This window comes from Anoplophora glabripennis, unplaced genomic scaffold (assembly GCF_000390285.2).
Source record: "Anoplophora glabripennis isolate ALB-LARVAE unplaced genomic scaffold, Agla_2.0 scaffold590, whole genome shotgun sequence".
In the NCBI taxonomy this organism is placed as follows: Eukaryota; Metazoa; Arthropoda; class Insecta; order Coleoptera; family Cerambycidae; genus Anoplophora; species Anoplophora glabripennis.
In genome coordinates, this window is record NW_019416683.1 from 189848 (window position 1) to 206996 (window position 17149).

Below are 17149 nucleotides of genomic sequence, written 5' to 3' on the forward strand. Positions count from 1 at the left end.
ATAAAACGAAAATAGCATAATTTGGCAGATCTTTTTTTTTGCTCGCCTAATGCCTTCTTGACATTTCACATCCGGTGGATTGATAGCCCTTTTCTTTTATTCATGATTTCGGAATCATAATGCGTTACGATCTGATGGAAACCAATCAGGTTGCTAGATTTCGAATTGTAACGCGTTATGATTCCGAAATCATCAATAAAAGAGAATAGTGCAGGTGGTATCTGTTTCCGGTTGGGTAAAATGCATATGATCGGAGATTTTTGCTTTAACGGCTTCTAAATAACATCAGAAATGATAATTTTTATATGCAAATTAAAAAAACGTGGCCTTAATTGTTATTGCAAATAAGTATAAAAAAATAGCAAAAAAATTCATTTTTTTTTTGGAATTCTTGCCGACAACTTAGCAACTATTCTTTTAGACAAAAATGAAAGAAGAAAAAAAGTTTTGTAATTAAATTTTGAACAAGATAGTTGCAATTCGAAAAAGTAATTATTGTTTTTGCAAAAATCGGAAAAATCATTTAAAAAATTGCAAAAAATGCTAGTTTATTTGTCAATTTTTTTCAGACACTTGAATAATACCTAAGATATTCATACTTTTCCCAATTAAACTTCTTAGTGTATAAAACCATCACACCAAACTTCATCCAATTCGGTTCGATAGTTTTTACATAATTGTTTAATTTTTTTTTAATTAAAAAATTTTTAAAATCAAATTTCTAAAAATCTAAAGCCTTTGAATACTTGAAAATTTCACCACAAAAAGAAGAGCTCTCAAGCTTTAAAATGCTTTTTGAAAAATTGAAATCGGATGATTAGGTGAGCCGTGGTGATTGTTTAAACATTTTCGCAATTTTCACACATAAACAATTGCAATAATTTGTAAGTTTGTTTAAATATTATGAAATTGTTTAAACAATAATTATTTAAATAAACAACTGAAAATTGAAATAAATAGTTTCAAATTTGAAAAATCGTGAAAAGTGTGTACTGTTTATTCAAGTATCCAAAAGATTCTTATACTTTTTTATATAAATAAAAATTAAAATTATAATTATTCACAATTTATGTGTAATAATTTTTGAAAGATTTTTAAAAATTTATCATACAACTAAAAATTAATACCAATTTTCAATTGTTTATTTAAATAATTATTGTTTAAACAATTTTATAATATTTAAACAAACTTACTAGTATTACCTGGTGCAACATGCAAACATTTTTGTCGTGAATATTAACATAGTAAATAAATCAACATAATAAATAAATTACTTTTTAAAGTAACTGTTTATCGGCATGTCAGAAATCCAATAAATTAATAATAAAAGGTAGTTGAAAATATGATAATTGAATTTTTTAAGTTGCAAGACATTTTAAATGGGACGCCCGTGATTGCAAATTTTGAAAATTTATATCTGGAAAGTAGTGATGTGAGTGAAAATATATAACAAATTGATATATATCAATTTTTGATACATATCAGCTATTATATATATGTTAATAGCTGATATATATCAATTTTCCCGCCATTTCATCAATTAAGCCAAATTTCAAACTTAACCTTACATTTTAAAATGGACTATAGCTCTTGGGTTCTTGGGTACCTGGCATATCTCCGTCAAAAATGAATATAAAAATCTGAAATTTTAGGGGTGTACTATAGATGGGAAGAACTAAGAGGGCACGTAATTTCAAATCACCCATTCCACCGTTGGGGCTGAGGAGGGGGTGAGGGGTGGTTTTTTTAGATGTACCCTATTCATTTTGCTAGTTTCGGATTCTACGTGTAAAACTACCCCCGAAAGCGCGTTCTTGCCGAATTCGCACATAAACCAAACCACCATCCTCGTATCGACTTTGTCGTTTTTTTTTGATGATCATCGTTCTTGGGCACATCTCCGTCAAAAATAAATATATAAATCTGAAATTTTAGGAGTGTACTATAAGTGAGGTGACCTAAGAGCGAATGTGATTTCAACTCACCCTTTCCACCCTAGTAGGTGCAGAGGGGGCGAGGGGTGGTCTTTTAAACGTACCCGCAAGAAAGCGTTTCCGAGGGTAGTTTTACGCGTAGAATCCGAAAATTGCAAAATAAATAGGGTACGTCTAAAAAAACCCCTTCACCCCACCCCCTGGGGTGGAAAAGGTGAGTTGAAATTACGTGCGCTCTTAGGTCTCCCCATCTATAGTACACCCCTAAAATTTCAGATTTTTAAGTACTACTTTAAAGCAGTTTCTTTATTGTCATAAGTTTTTGATAATTTTTATTTCAATTTTTATCTTTAATTTTTTTTAAGTACCTATTGTGATATACAAAGACTAAATTTTCTTGTTCTAGAAATTTTCCATTTTTTATTTGTGGGTTGATAAAACTAAATTGCTAATAAACAGCGTACTTGCTTATAAACAGTCATTGTATCATATTAAGTACGCAACAAAAGTTAGAAGTCATTACCATCATAATTATAATGAATTTATTAATTAAAACAACAACCTATTTCAAATAGATTATTACTTTTACTATAAAGTGTCTTAATGTAAATATGGTAAAAAAAAAATAAAAAATTCCAATCTAAATATGAAAAAAAATAAAGATCACTTGATAACTTTTCTAACAGTTCATATATATGACATGTATTTGGTGTCAAATTAATCAGCAAGGCATTAGCAATATAAAAAAACTAATTTGAGTATAGTTTTTTTTTAACAAAATTCATCTGATATATATAATGATATATATTTTGATATATATCACCCAAAACTAAATAGCATGCTATTTTACATCACTACTGGAAAGTACTCGGAATGACAAACCTATTAGTTCAAAAAACAGACCTTATACTCTTATAGCTTTGCTGTAAATAAGGGTTAACTTAACTCCGAAAATAATGGGCGGATCATCAGGTTTTTTTTTAAATACTTGTCTTTCCGAGTACTTTCAAACCATATTTTAAAATAAAAAAAAGACTGAAAAAAACATTAAATTATTGCAATTGTTTATAAACGTGAAAATTGCGAAACTGTTTAAACAATCACCACGGCTCACCTAATCGTCTGATTTGAATTTTTCAAAAAGCATTTTAAAGCTTGAGAGCTCTTCTTTTTTTGGTGAAATTTTCAAGTATTCAGAGGCTTTAGATTTTTAGAAATTTGATTTTGAAAATTTTTAATTTAAAAAAAAATTTAAACAATTATTATGTAAAAACTATCGAACCGAATTGGATAATAAGTTTAATTGGGAAAAGTATAAAGATCCTAGGTATTATACCAGTGTCTGAAAAAAATTGACAAATAAACTAGCATTTTTTGCAATTTTTTAAATGATTTTTCTGATTTTTGCAACAACAATAATTATTTTTTCGAATTGCAACCAACTCTATCTCGTTCAAAATTTAATTACAAAACTTTTTTCCTCTTCCATTTTTGTCCAAAACGAATAGTTACTAAATTGTCGACAAGAAATCCAAGAAAAAAATGAAATTTTTTGCTATTTTTTTATACTTTTTTGCAGTAACAATTAAGCCCATGTTTTCTTTTATTTGCATAGAAAAATTATCATTTCTGATGTTATTTAGAAATCTCCGATCATATGCGTTTTACCCAAGTATACCCTTTTTAAAACAGATACCACCTAGACTAAAAGAGATAGTTCATCTCAACTATGTTAATGTCAGAAGTCATCATGTGAATTGCAAACTAAACACAGTACTTTATAAAAAAAAATTTCTGTCAAGAAATTAAATAATTAAGAAAATATATCAAATCTGTCAGATTAGTAATTTATTTTTATTATGTACATTTTTAAAACAATATTTTAAAACATAAATTGGTTATATGTATTTACAATAAGTAATTTTAAAAAATGCTCAAATGTTTTTAATGTTCGGTGTCTCGCTCACATTTACATAAAAAAAATATTTTAGAACGAGTTGCAAAGTCATACCAAAGCCATTTGGTGTTGCCAAATTATTGTCCATTACATTATTCAATAATAATACTCGCCGATACAACAATTTGTATCGGCGAGTCACAACCCTCGCTGAGATTTTTAAAAAATTTTTATATTAGATACAATGGAATCTATTCTATTCGACAAACCTCAACACTGACAAAGAGAAAGAGAACAACATGTCCAGAATGTACACGGCTTGGCAAGATATCGAAGACAACTACAGGAAGATTTCTTCTGCCGACGAATTTGCCATGAAGCCAAGATTTTACATTTTGACTAACTTAGAAGTTAACAACCAGGATGCACCCAAATTAGACGGTTTAGCTTGCAATTTCATACTCGGAACTCCAGACAAGCTGCGTTATCCATTACTGCTTGACGCTTTGATTGAAATCTTGAACATCACCCACGTGACATCAGGCGCGAGCGTCTCGAAAATGAGCTTCTTGGGGCTCTGTGCTACTCAGTACTGTTTCACTATTTGCTGGAGGTAAAATATTTGTTTAAATTATTAAATGAAGGTCAAACTATTTTTTTTTTTAGACTGCTGCAGTTATTACCACCTTCCGCGAACTACATGGAACGCTTAGCAGCGGGAGAAAATTTGGTAGCGGGACCGCTACTACTGCATTCTTTGATTTGGGGCCCTAGAGCTTCGCATAAAAATTTCAGTAGGTGGCTGAAAGATTGCCTCGTGAAACAAGGGATGTACACGCAGCATACCGACAAGCTGCTTAAAGCGGTATCGGACGCCGTTAATAATATTAAATATGACTCTAGCAACGCTAAAAACTGCATCATAGCGCTTACACCTGATATTAAAAAAGGTATTTCGAAAATCACATATTTTTCCAAAATTTTATATAATTTATTTTTTTAAGGTTTGATCACTAAGGACAACCTTCCACCACTTTGGCATTTATTCCTTCTCGACGCACTGTTGGCGAAGGTCCAAGTATCTCTGGAAGAATCGGAAGGTAGTAGTGATTCGTCATCGGTTTCGATATCGGAAAACACTTATGTGCAGGACTTACTCCCGCACGTTCTGAGACTCACCCAAGCCGTTTTACATTGCACTAGATGGTCCTTGCTTCATTCCGTCGTAGATCAAAACGAGGCCACTGGCAAATCGTCTTTGCAGGACTTCGAAGGACTGCAAGACGTACTGGCCATCGCGTCGAATAAGAACGTTCTGACGAACACCTTGGCTTCGGAGTTGTCGTCGCTGTTACCCACCGCGGTTAGTTCCGTTCAGCAACAGTGGAATACTTCGACCCTTGAGGACATCTCATCGGTAAGTAGAAAATAAATTAATGTGTCCTTGACAAACTTCCGTTCCGAAACTTCATTATTAACATTAAGAGAAAAATATGCTAATTACAAAAAACAGTGGGGGACGTTCCGCAAGTCCAAAAATTGAATTTTTTATGCTGCTTCTAATTTAGAATTCGTCTTTCGTAAAATGCCACATAATTATAGAACAATTCAAAATTGTCGTCATTTAATTAACTAATAATGATGGTATATGACTCTTTTGTTAGAATTTTAACAATATTTAAATTTAAATTAATATTTCTGACTTAATTCACAATTTTCAGACTCCGTACCAAAGCGACATAATCCCATCGGAAAGCTTCATACTGAAAATTGTAGACACCCACATATCAACCCTCTCGATGAGCAGCCCCTTCACTATAAACTTATCCTTAAAACGGCTCCTTCAATGCCTCGTCAAATTCATATGCGACCACGCCCCGAAAGTGGAAAACACCGACACCAAAAACAAGGCTATAGAAATGCTTGTATCGATTACCCTCGATCTGAGAACGGAATTCTTACATAACAGCGTCACGAAAACCTTAGAAAAAATGATCGGCGACACGGAAACGGACGAGCATCAGAAGCGAGTGTACCTCCGGGTGCTAGATCACACTTACCGGTTGATTATAAACTACACGTCGTCGAATTCCGGCACGTACAGCACCAACATTAACGAGAAGATCTTGCACAACTGCCTGAAGTTCTATGAGAAGATTATCGAGAAGTCGTCGGGACGGCAAGCTTTGGAGACCTTTTTCACTGGCGATAAAGACCTCGTGAAAGTGCTCATGTCCGTTTCCAGCCAGTTAATGTCCCAGCAGTACAGCACCAGGGTGTTGCACTTCTTCAACAAGTTGTTCCAAGCTGCTGAGAAAAGTTCCACGGACCCAAGCCTGAATTATTTGTGCTCCAGCATGAGCAAACTAGCCAGTGTCGACGGAGACAAGTTACAGACTTGGCTGAGACAGATTATAATCGGCTCCAGCAATATAGAAATACCAGTGACTACAGTTACTTTGAACAAAGGGGAACCTTCTTCGTCTAATGAAGCAAAGTGGACGATAACCGCGGTCGATAGTAAAGATACGAATGTTTCCCCGCCGACTAATGACGACCAGAAATCGTTGGTGCAGGAAAATAGCCAGCTTCTACAGGCCCTTACCAGTTTTATAGTGAAGCAGAACAGCAATGTGTCTGAAGAGGTTTCCATAACCATTTTGAGAGCTTTGGTTCCTTTAGGTACCCATCTCCTATCTCCTACGCTTGAAGGCACTGGATTTACCGATCTTATGGTGGTCATGACTATGCTGGCGGATGCTGGATCCGGAAAAGGTAAATGACTGACCATTTTATGCACTGGTCACTTTTAGGAAGTTTGGTATATTCTCCAAAGAAAGACAAAAAGTAGTTCAAATGTCCCCAGATCGATTTTCAGAAATAATTGATATACTTAAACCATATCTTGGTATTTAGATTTAACAAATTTTAGATGCCACGGAAAAATTACCAAAAATAGGAATGAAACCCTCCAAAGTTGTGGAAACAGCATTTTCCAGATCAGAATTAAATTTATTTCACATGTCCCCGCCACAATTTTCGAAAAAAGATCTTTTCACTGGTCTGCTTTTCTTAAAAATCAAGCTCGAGACATCTGAACTACTTGTCTCTCTCTGTAAATACAAGAAACCTCCCAAAACTGACGAAAAATTGCATTTTCCAGATCATTATTAACTTTATTTACATTTTTATAGGTCACACTTACTTATTTCCCGCCACAGCCGAATGGATAGAATTGTGCAACAAACACACGTCAATCAAAGAAGTCCTCGAAAAGATTAAAGCAAGTCCAGACTCTGTGAAAAACAATCCCATGTTCGAGGCAGCCTCCTGCATCCTCGACTATGTCAGCGACGTGGTCTGTGGAATAACATCCCAGCAGTCGTCAAACGTCAGACCGCTCAGCCCCCCTTGGGAAAGCGAAACTCCCCTGGACTTAGACTCAGAGTGGCAAGAAGAAGTGAACGAAGACGACGACAGTGGAGAAGACAGTGACGAAGATTCGTTATGCAATAAACTGTGTACATTCACGATTACTCAGAAAGAATTCATGAACCAGCACTGGTACCATTGCCACACCTGCAGGATGTTGGACGGCGTCGGGGTGTGTTCGATATGTGCGAGAGTATGCCACAAGGGGCACGATCTGAGCTACGCCAAATACGGCAACTTCTTCTGCGATTGCGGCGCTAAAGAAGACGGATCTTGTCAGGCTCTGGTTAAACGCAGCCCACAGTCGCTGGAGGCGACAGCAGCCGCCGCCACCAGTTCTAATCAACAGTCCGGTAGTTTTAGTACGGAACATATGCTTACGAGTTCTTTACGCAGGCGTACCTCTTCGCCGGTGCCGTCGGATAAGGTAAGTTCGTTGTTAAAAATATGTACTTTATTAGCTTTTATCTTGATTTTTTTTAATTTTAAATTTAATTAGTTGAAATAAATTCAAAAAATATTCTTAAAATCGTATATATGCAAAAAAATTGTTTCAAAATTTCATCTTTTTCATGAATATTAAGAAAACTAATGGTACAGCAGTGGCCAATTTAAACATAGTTAGGTTTATTATACCATCCCATTTCAAAGCGAACTCTTTGTTGCAAATTTTAAATAATTTAAAAATATTCCTTTATTTTAATTACAGATTATGTTCAAAGAAAAAAAATCAGGGAACATTGTGAAACAACTAGACGGTTCTAGAGAATTCATCATCAATTACTTAGGGTCTAGCTCAGTGACCGGCTCATTATTAGAATTCGTTCAAACCCTCATACCGGCTGTAGAAGAAACATGCCACCAAAACTCACCCGTCGGTTGCCACACCCGGGGCGTCAAAGCTCTCGGACAACTGTACTCTACCGACAAAAAATATATCCATACTGATCAGTTAATGGTTCCTACATTGGGATCACAAGAAGGCGCTTTCGAAAACGTCCGCATGAGCTATGCGGGCGAGCAAGGACAAACGATAAGGCAGCTGCTCTCCGCTCACATCGTAAGGAGAGTGGCGATGTGCTGCATGACTTCAACACAAGGCCGTCGCCAGCACTTGGCCGTGTCTCACGAGAAGGGAAAGATCACGGTACTCCAACTAAGCGCGCTTTTGAAGCAAGCCGATTCTTCTACGAGAAAATTGACTTTAACGAGACTGGCAACAGCACCTATACCTTTCACGGTTCTCTCTCTGTCCAGTAACTTGTGTAACGAAGACTTCTTAGCTGTGTGTGGATTGAAAGACTGCCACATCCTAACGTTTACGTCTGGCGGTTCGGTGTCCGACCACCTTGTTTTACATCCCCAGTTAGAAACGGGCAATTTTATTATAAAAGCGGTGTGGTTACCCGGATCGCAAACCAAACTGGCCTTGGTGACGGCGGATTTCGTCAAGATATACGATCTTGGAGTGGATGCGATCAGCCCTCAGTACTACTTCTTGGTTCCCAGCGGAAAAATCCGGGACTGCACCTTTATGTATGAAGATGGTATTTACCACATACTTTTGATGTCGTCTCCGGGCCACATATACACGGAAGTTTTGAATGAGGAGAGTTCGACGAAGTACGGCACGTTTTACGTTACGAACACCTTGGAAGTGTTCCATCTGGACGTTACGGTAAATAATAAACTTTTTATTTATTTTTCTAATTTTGATATAGCAATTGTAACCAAAAATTTCAATTTTACAAAAACTTTCCACATTTTCAATATTTTAAACAAAGATTTAACGTCCTTAGTACCTTTTATTTCAAATTTTTATATCGACCTATACTTCTTACATGTAGGATGTCAACGGTCAGGTAGCGGGCGGAGGAGTATCTATCTACTATTCCCACACCCTCGGCTTGCTGTTCTACAGTTACGCCCAAGGCAAAAGCTTTATTTCCCCGATATTCCCCAAAAGTAATTCCTTGTCCGCGGTATTCCCGATAACTTTTCCCCCTTCGAATAACAGCACGTCGAAAAGCAACGGGTCTAGAAACGCAGCAAATCAACCTCTGTGTCAGTGGACGGAGATCCCGAACCATCCGGGTCTAGTGTGTTGCGCTATGCAGTCCAGTAATAATCCCGTCATCCTCATGTTGAAACCGGACTCGATCATGATACAGGAGATCAGAGTTGTACCGTCAAAGTCCAAGATAATGGATATGGTTGCTATTAGACACAACTCCGGTAATGAACTGAGAACGACCTTGATTCTGCTGTGTGAGGATGGCAGTTTGAAGATGTATATGGCGAATATGGAACAAACAGGTTGGTAATAATATTAATAATAAAATTTATTGAAATAAGTGTACGGTATTACGGTAACGCAAATACAAAACTTTATGTTACGAATGTCTTTTAGGTTTTTGGATGTCCCCCAGCATACAGGCAACGATCCCGAGCACATCCCTGAAGCCGAAGAAGAAGAAAGTTGTGAAGGCGGGCAAAACGTCCAATTCCGTTACATTCCCTGTGGACTTTTTCGAGCATTGCGTTGCTATGAACGATGTGGAAATAGGAGGCAATGACCTTCTGCAGATATACAACCAATCGCAACTTAAACACAGGTTAAATACGACGGGTTTGTACGTCGCCTGTAACAAACCACTCGGATTCTCAATAGAAGTTACCAACAACGATTCCAATATGGTTATGACTGGTTTACGGGTACTAGTTGGAAGTCAAGACGTCCAACGTTGTCCTTCATTTGTTGAAGTAAGCTAAAAATAAATTTGTCCTAGCGTTTAGAAATAATATTCTCTATTGTAGGTATTTGGGAGGATAATTTCAGTATCTATTACACGAAGCAGGTGGTACGACATACCTTTCTCGAGGGAAGAAAGTCTTCAGGCCGACAAGAAATTGACGATACTTTTCGGTCCTTCTCAGGACCCAGAAACCGTCACTATGGTCGACAGTATAAAAGTCTACGGTAAAACTAAAGACTCATTCGGTTGGCCTGAAGAAAATGATGAAAGCGTACCGGCTAGCACATCTGGAGTCACACAACCCATTAATACCACCAATGCGGAAGGCGACCATCACACCGGCGCAGTGACTCAACTTACCAAATTAGAAAAGTGAGTTATTTACTTGTGTTTAACCAATTATTTTCAAATATTGTTTTGTTTCAGGCTTGTTGTGGGAATTCTAGAGTCTCTCGACGGCACATTCTCATTGTATTCCTCCGACGATAAGCTCGTAACTGTTAAACCCACCACTTTAAAAGTCGCTACTCAACTCCTCACTTTACCTACACCTCCGTTGATTCAGGTCCACTCTAAGGCTTTGTTGTCATCACTCCATGCTACGAAGCAGTTGTACCACAACTACAAGGATCAAGCGCTGCTGCAGCACGTTTTAACTAGTCTGTCCGCTATGACATCCATTGAGGGTATCGATTTGGACGCAGAGAGTTATTATAGGTTGGTTTTGATTGTGAGAGGTATAGCGGTGTCCAGGCCTCAGAACTTGGTCAAATTTGCCGACAGCCACACTTCCATTCAAGATATCGTGTTGGAAGATCCTCTAGAAAGTAAGCCGCGTAAGTTTTTCAATGTTTGTGAAAAAATTCTGTTTTACTTTCAACTAATTTTGTCATATTCTATCAAAGTGTAGAAAAGCCAAACGTTTTATTTTTGCATATCTTTTGTGAAATTTTGAGTTTGATTTTGAAATTTTGCAATTGACTTGTTTCATGCTCAGAATTTTGAGTTCAAACTTATTTTTTTCTTTGCTAACCAAATTTCGTGATGACATTTCGAATTTGAAACAAAATTTTTCAAGTCTGCAAGAACTTGAACTCTCAAAATTCTTTTCAAACTCAGCATTTTGTGTTTAAATCTTAAAATTTCAAAATCAAGTATAAATTGCTAATTCAAAATGTAAATTTTGTTTCCAGACTCAAAATTTTGTTTGAAATTTGAAACTTTTCTACATTTCAGACTCATTTCTATTTCAACCTTGAAATTGTGTATATACAGTATGCGCCTAAAGTATGGAATAAATTCCTTGAACAGGTCGATTTTTAATTTAAAAAACATATTTTAGCATAAAAGGCGATTTTCAACCGTCATTTTTTTTCTTGATTCTGAAAGATCGTTTCATTGTCGATCCAACAGTATTAAAATGTTGCCATCTTACATAGGAAAGTTTTCGAGTAAATGATGATTGAATGTTAGTAAACTTAAATTTTATTCATTTAAAAAATAACAATTCCTATGTCAAGCAAATAAAATTCATTAAGTTGTCTACTATTAAGTGTTCGAATTGCCACCCACAGACTTCTTGACAATAGGCAAGTCTGTGTAGAAATTCTTCTTGCACTGCACAATTATGAATTATTTCTGGGGTAACTGCGTATTTCATGTATAATATAATTTTGGAGTTCTTCTAAATTATGTGTTCTATTAACGTACACTTTGGACTTTAAGTAGCCCCACAAGAAATAGTCCAGGGGTGTAAGATCTGGGCATCTCGCAGGCCATTCTAACGGTCCTCGTCTGCCAATCCACCTCCTAGGAAAACAATCGTCCAGAAAATCTCGAATAGGGCGCGCATAGTGCGGAGGTGCACAGTCTTGTTGAAACCATATGGTGTCATCAGGAATATCAGGGTCATTATCGTTAGGAAAATTTACTGCAAGTACTGGAACAAGGTCATTTCGTAAAAACTCTAAATATCTTTCTACTGTAAGGGTTCCTTCAAAGAAGAAATGCCCTACTATTCTGTTGTCAACTATTCCAGCCCACACATTTAATTTCTGTGGGTATTGGGTATGTGTCTTTGCCATCCAATGAGGATTTTCCCAACTCCAATACCTGCAAGTTTGACGGGTCACTGTACCATTGAAACAAAACGTAGCCTCGTCTGAAAAAAGTATTTACCAGTGTAAATCTCTATTTACTTGACATAAATCCATCATAATTTCACAAAAGTGTAAGTGGCAGTCGGGATCGTCTTCATTGAGTTCCTGCACAAGTTGAATTTTGTAGGGATGATGTTTTTCCTACCTCAGGATACCTAGCACTGTGGTCTGACTATAGTCCGATCGTATTCGATGCACAGTAGAGCAAATAATTGTCGGTCTTTTATCAAAGGAAAATCGTGTCATCATTTTTAGGAGGCGTAAGATGAACCGTTTCAAATTTAAAATGAAATTGAATGTAAAATCTGAAATACCGCCGCATACGCACTGTGTTCTGGTACTAGCTGTAGTCGGCCAGGTGCATCGAGTGTACGAAGTGGTCGGTTATACGTCAAATACTAACCTGGCGAGCTTGATCGTAGAGCAGGGAACAATAAACAGTGGCGCGTACAGAGGTGAAATGTAGTACATATGTGGAATTTAAATAACGAATTGGATTTATAATAAATTACATTTAAAACAAATAGTTTATGAGAATAAAGGGATTTTTGTAGGAACAGGGTTCCAGACGTGAACTGATCTCTTCATCGCACCCCATTACGATTCTTTTTTTATAAGGAGAACGAAGTTTCAAAGCAAAAACCTTGTATAACAAATAAGTATACTATAAATATTTAAAGAATGAAAACAAAATATAAATCCTATGATATGATTCTATCAAATGAAAACACTAACAACAATTCTCTACCAATCTCAACAAAATAAGTTATTTTTCTATCAAACAAGAAATGTTAACAAATTATAAACAAAATATAAATTCTATGTAGTGTATTTTTCTCATCTTCATTTAATATTAATTTCTTCTTTCCACCCCCTTTTTTAGGTTTCTTAACGTCTCCTTCATTTTTCTTCTCTCTTAAAATTTTGAAAACAGATAATTCGCTTACTCCAGTATATCTAGAACACATTTCCACCAAACCAGTCTTCAGTTTCATGGGATGATCCTTTTCTAAAGCGTTATAGACATTTAATATTATCGTTTTTTCTCTGTAACTTAATAAAAAATTTTTTGTACCCACAGCAGTACATCCGGCCCGCGAACATCCAGGCACCGCCTCCATTTCTCCATATAACGGCATCAGAGCAATAATAATACAAAAAACTTCACTTCACTAGCACAGAAAATATAATAACATTCACGATTCACAAACAACAGCCCGAAACACACACACAGCACACAAATAAAACACTAAAAACACTTTTGTTACGGAGCACAAGAAATATGATTTCACTCACAAATTCTCAAATAATTGCGCGAAACACACATATAGCCCGAAAGAAGTATAATTGCACTTATAACAGTTATAACCTCACAAATATCGCGAGCGAGAAACACGCAGCACCAATACAACCGAAACGAAACTGACCAGTGACCACGCCAGGCCGGCACGCGCGCCGCCGCAAAAAACACAAGACACAAGTCATATGAGGGAGAATGAAGGGAGTAATAAATGTATTGTTTCCCTGCCGCCCAATGTGCGAAGGAGATGCCTTTGTTTTTCATTTTGTCAACTGTTAATCCATAATGCATAAAGAAATTATTCAATTTCCAATACCCCCTATAAAATGTGTTGCACTGATTCCCTTGACAGGCAATGATTTATTACTTTGCATCGAATACGATCGTACTATAATTTCATTGTTTAATGCAACTAATCGTGAAGTATTATGAGGATTATCTACCATACTTATCAAAATGTTCTGTTTTTTTCATTAAATAAATCGCAAACTTCCTGCTGCGTTCTAGTTTTATCCCCGCATCCGATAAGAATTAAAATTTCAATTCTTTGTGTGACAGTTAAATGTGCCATAATACTTTAAATTCAACAATAATTTTATATCGCTTACAATACTTAGAAAGTCGGTGTGACAGTGACACTTTGTAAAGATTTACACCTACGTGATCCATAAAAAACTTCAGGCATTTCAAAAACTAAATTTGATAACGTATTTGCTTTATTTTAATTTATTTGGGTTTTCTAACATTCAATCGTCATTTACTCGAAAACTTTCCTATGTAAGATGGCAACATTTTAATACTGTCGGATTGACAATGAAACGACCTTTCAGAATCAAGAAAAAAAATAGGGGTTGCTATTTAAAAAAAATGTCGATGACGTCATTATTTGAAAACAAATGACGGTTGAAAATCGCCTTTTATGCTAAAATATGTATTTTTTAAATTAAAAATCGACCTGTTCGAGGATTTTTCCCTAAAAAAATTTATTTTGTTTTTACTGAATTTATTCCATACGTTATGCACGTACTGTATTATGAAATTTCAAACAGAAATTTAAAATTTAATTTTCAGTTTTAAAAATTTGTGTTTTAAACTTAAAATATCAAGTTCACTCAAAATTTCGAAATCAAACTTTAAATTTTCAGTCCAAATCCGAAATATGTTTAAAATATCATAATTTTTTCATTTCTAACTCGAAATATCAAGTTCAAACTCTAAATTTTGGATCGGAACTTGAAATTTTGTTTTTGAAATTGAAATTTAATGTTTCAAAGTCAAGGTTTCTGATTTAAATTTCAAATTTTGAAAACCTTTCTACTATCTTGTAATATTCTGCTTATACGATCGATCTATATCATGTTTTATCGTGCAGTGAACCCAAAAGACACAGAAAGCAGGCGCAAAAACCAACACCTCTTGCTGCAGCTCATGGACGTTCTGTGGCTCTTACACTCTCTAAACCCAGAAGTACCCGCTTTGGCACCCGTTGTCGTGCAAGGATTAAAACATACCGAGCAAGTAGTTCACGCTCTAGTCGAAATCGTCCACGCTTTTAATAGCTGCGACACATACAGCAACGTCACTATAGGCGTTTACCTGCAGCTGTTGCTCTGTAAAGACCCACAGATAGCTTTCAGCGCTAGGCAGGCACTAAGCAAAGTGTTAAAGCCGAAAACGAGGAGAAGGAGGGTGTTCATACCGAGCCCGCCTCATTGCATATCTCCGCCTCCTCCAAAGAATACCGATTCTGACGAAGGTAAACGCATATGATTGGCTGAGACAGTGTACTAAAGAGTTTTTTTTTTTATGTCAGTTAAACCACAACCTGCAAGCACTCAATCCAGTCAAGAGGACGAAGCCCAACCTAGGCAACAGAATCAGTACGATGTCGATGCCGTTGAGGCTATAGGTCTCTTAGAACAGCCGAATCATGGACAAAACAACCATAACGTTAACCCACTGGAAGCTTTACTGGGCGGTGGCGTAGGATTTCCTCCATTACTGGATATTCCCCCAGATGCCGATGACGAAACGATGGTGGAACTGGCGATAGCTCTTAGTTTGCAGGTAAGAATCAAATCGTTTCTCAAATTACGCTTTCTTTTAATAAAAACATTTTGTTGTCAACACAAATGCTGGACGTATTTGTACAGGGTGTTACTTTGAATAGGGATCATATTTGTGTGGAGTCTACCTTTGATTTTTATAAACACGTGTTTGTTTTCTCAAATCCCATCGTGAAAATTGATTTTTTGTTACCTTTTTTTAGTAATTTTCATACACCGCCACGGGACAGATTAGAACTTCAAACTGTACATGCTAATTGCAAACGCCAGTTATAGCATGCATTGTCAAATCTCGATCTTGATTTGTATACACGTTTTTTTCATATTATCTCCGAATTTACAATGAAGACACACAAACACACCATACTGTCATTAAACAAATAAGTAGCACTTCACTAAAAACCACTTTAAATTTTACTATAAAATTACACTTAATAAAACAGCACTACATTATACAGATTCTGTTTTGATTCCCATAAAAACCAATTCATGAAGAGCTGATGTATTACATTGTCCATTTATTTCTTACCCGCTTAGTGCCCTGTTGTCGAATCACATCAGGTGGATTAATATTATGCAGTTCACCTATGATGTCGGACATCAGTAATACTGAGATCCGCACAAGATTTTTTATCACAAACGAACGAAAAAGATCTACGGTTAATACTTCGAGTTAAAAAAAACAGTTTATTGTACTTGGGAACACGTTCTATTACCCTTGAAAAGCCTACCCCTCCTCCTCCCTTTATAGTTACATCCTGTATACAGGGTGATTCAGTCATAATGTCATTAATTTTAAGAGCAGATAGAGAAAAATGAGTATAATACGATGGCGTGATTAAAAAAAAATTTAAATGTATATTTAAGCTGAAAAAAAATATTTTCAAATCATTATTTAACCCCCTTTTCAGGCTGTTACTGACCGGCTGACGTCACAATATTATGCACGGCTACGATATGAATCTATGAACAACGCGCCCTAGATGCAACGTTGCCATATTTATATATTTTCGCTCATATAAAGACAATAAATAAACGGTTTTGCTCACGTCAACCAATAATAATTTAAAATGCTATAAATTATTTTTTATTTATGCAATCAACATATTAAATTGTTATTGTTGCCCAGCAAGAACCTCGAGGTCTGAGCATGCCTTGCCAAAAATCAGTTTTTATTAGCATCATAATTTTAATATTTTAACAACATTTGCTGTAAGCCCGAAGGGGAAGGTTTTCAAACAATTCTACTAAAAATTAGTAACGCGGCCCATTCAGATGTTCAGGTAGAAAATGCGGCCCAATTAAACGATCGCCATTGACATTGACACCGAATCTCCTCTGAAAGCTATACCACCGACGAGTAGTGTGCGGGTAGTAGTGTGTTTCATCTGACCAAATGTGACTATTATGGCTGCAAAGAAATTAGCTGTTTCACTTTAAATAAGATTTAATATTGAAGTTACAAAACCCCAAAAGTTCAAATAATTTAAATTTCATTTCATAACCATTTCAATTTCGTTACAGAAATAATGTCATAAAAAACCAACACTCACTAGATAAATTATAAAGAGAGGATAAATTGTATGCAGTATTTAAATATTGACT

General features: G+C 35.9%; 1 protein-coding gene across 1 annotated transcript in view; it reads left to right on the plus strand.

Moving 5' to 3' along the window:
* The window catches only part of LOC108913608 (E3 ubiquitin-protein ligase UBR4), a 48121-nt gene that overhangs the window by 16777 nt on the left and 14195 nt on the right, over positions 1-17149 (plus strand). Inside the window, exons 13-24 of the mRNA XM_023455234.1 lie at positions 4071-4444; positions 4498-4781; positions 4836-5248; positions 5553-6606; positions 7026-7690; positions 7973-8941; positions 9111-9579; positions 9674-10026; positions 10081-10391; positions 10446-10855; positions 14851-15234; positions 15292-15545. Coding sequence (XP_023311002.1) covers positions 4071-4444; positions 4498-4781; positions 4836-5248; positions 5553-6606; positions 7026-7690; positions 7973-8941; positions 9111-9579; positions 9674-10026; positions 10081-10391; positions 10446-10855; positions 14851-15234; positions 15292-15545 — 5940 coding nt within the window. The remainder of the gene's footprint in view (positions 1-4070; positions 4445-4497; positions 4782-4835; positions 5249-5552; positions 6607-7025; positions 7691-7972; positions 8942-9110; positions 9580-9673; positions 10027-10080; positions 10392-10445; positions 10856-14850; positions 15235-15291; positions 15546-17149) is intronic.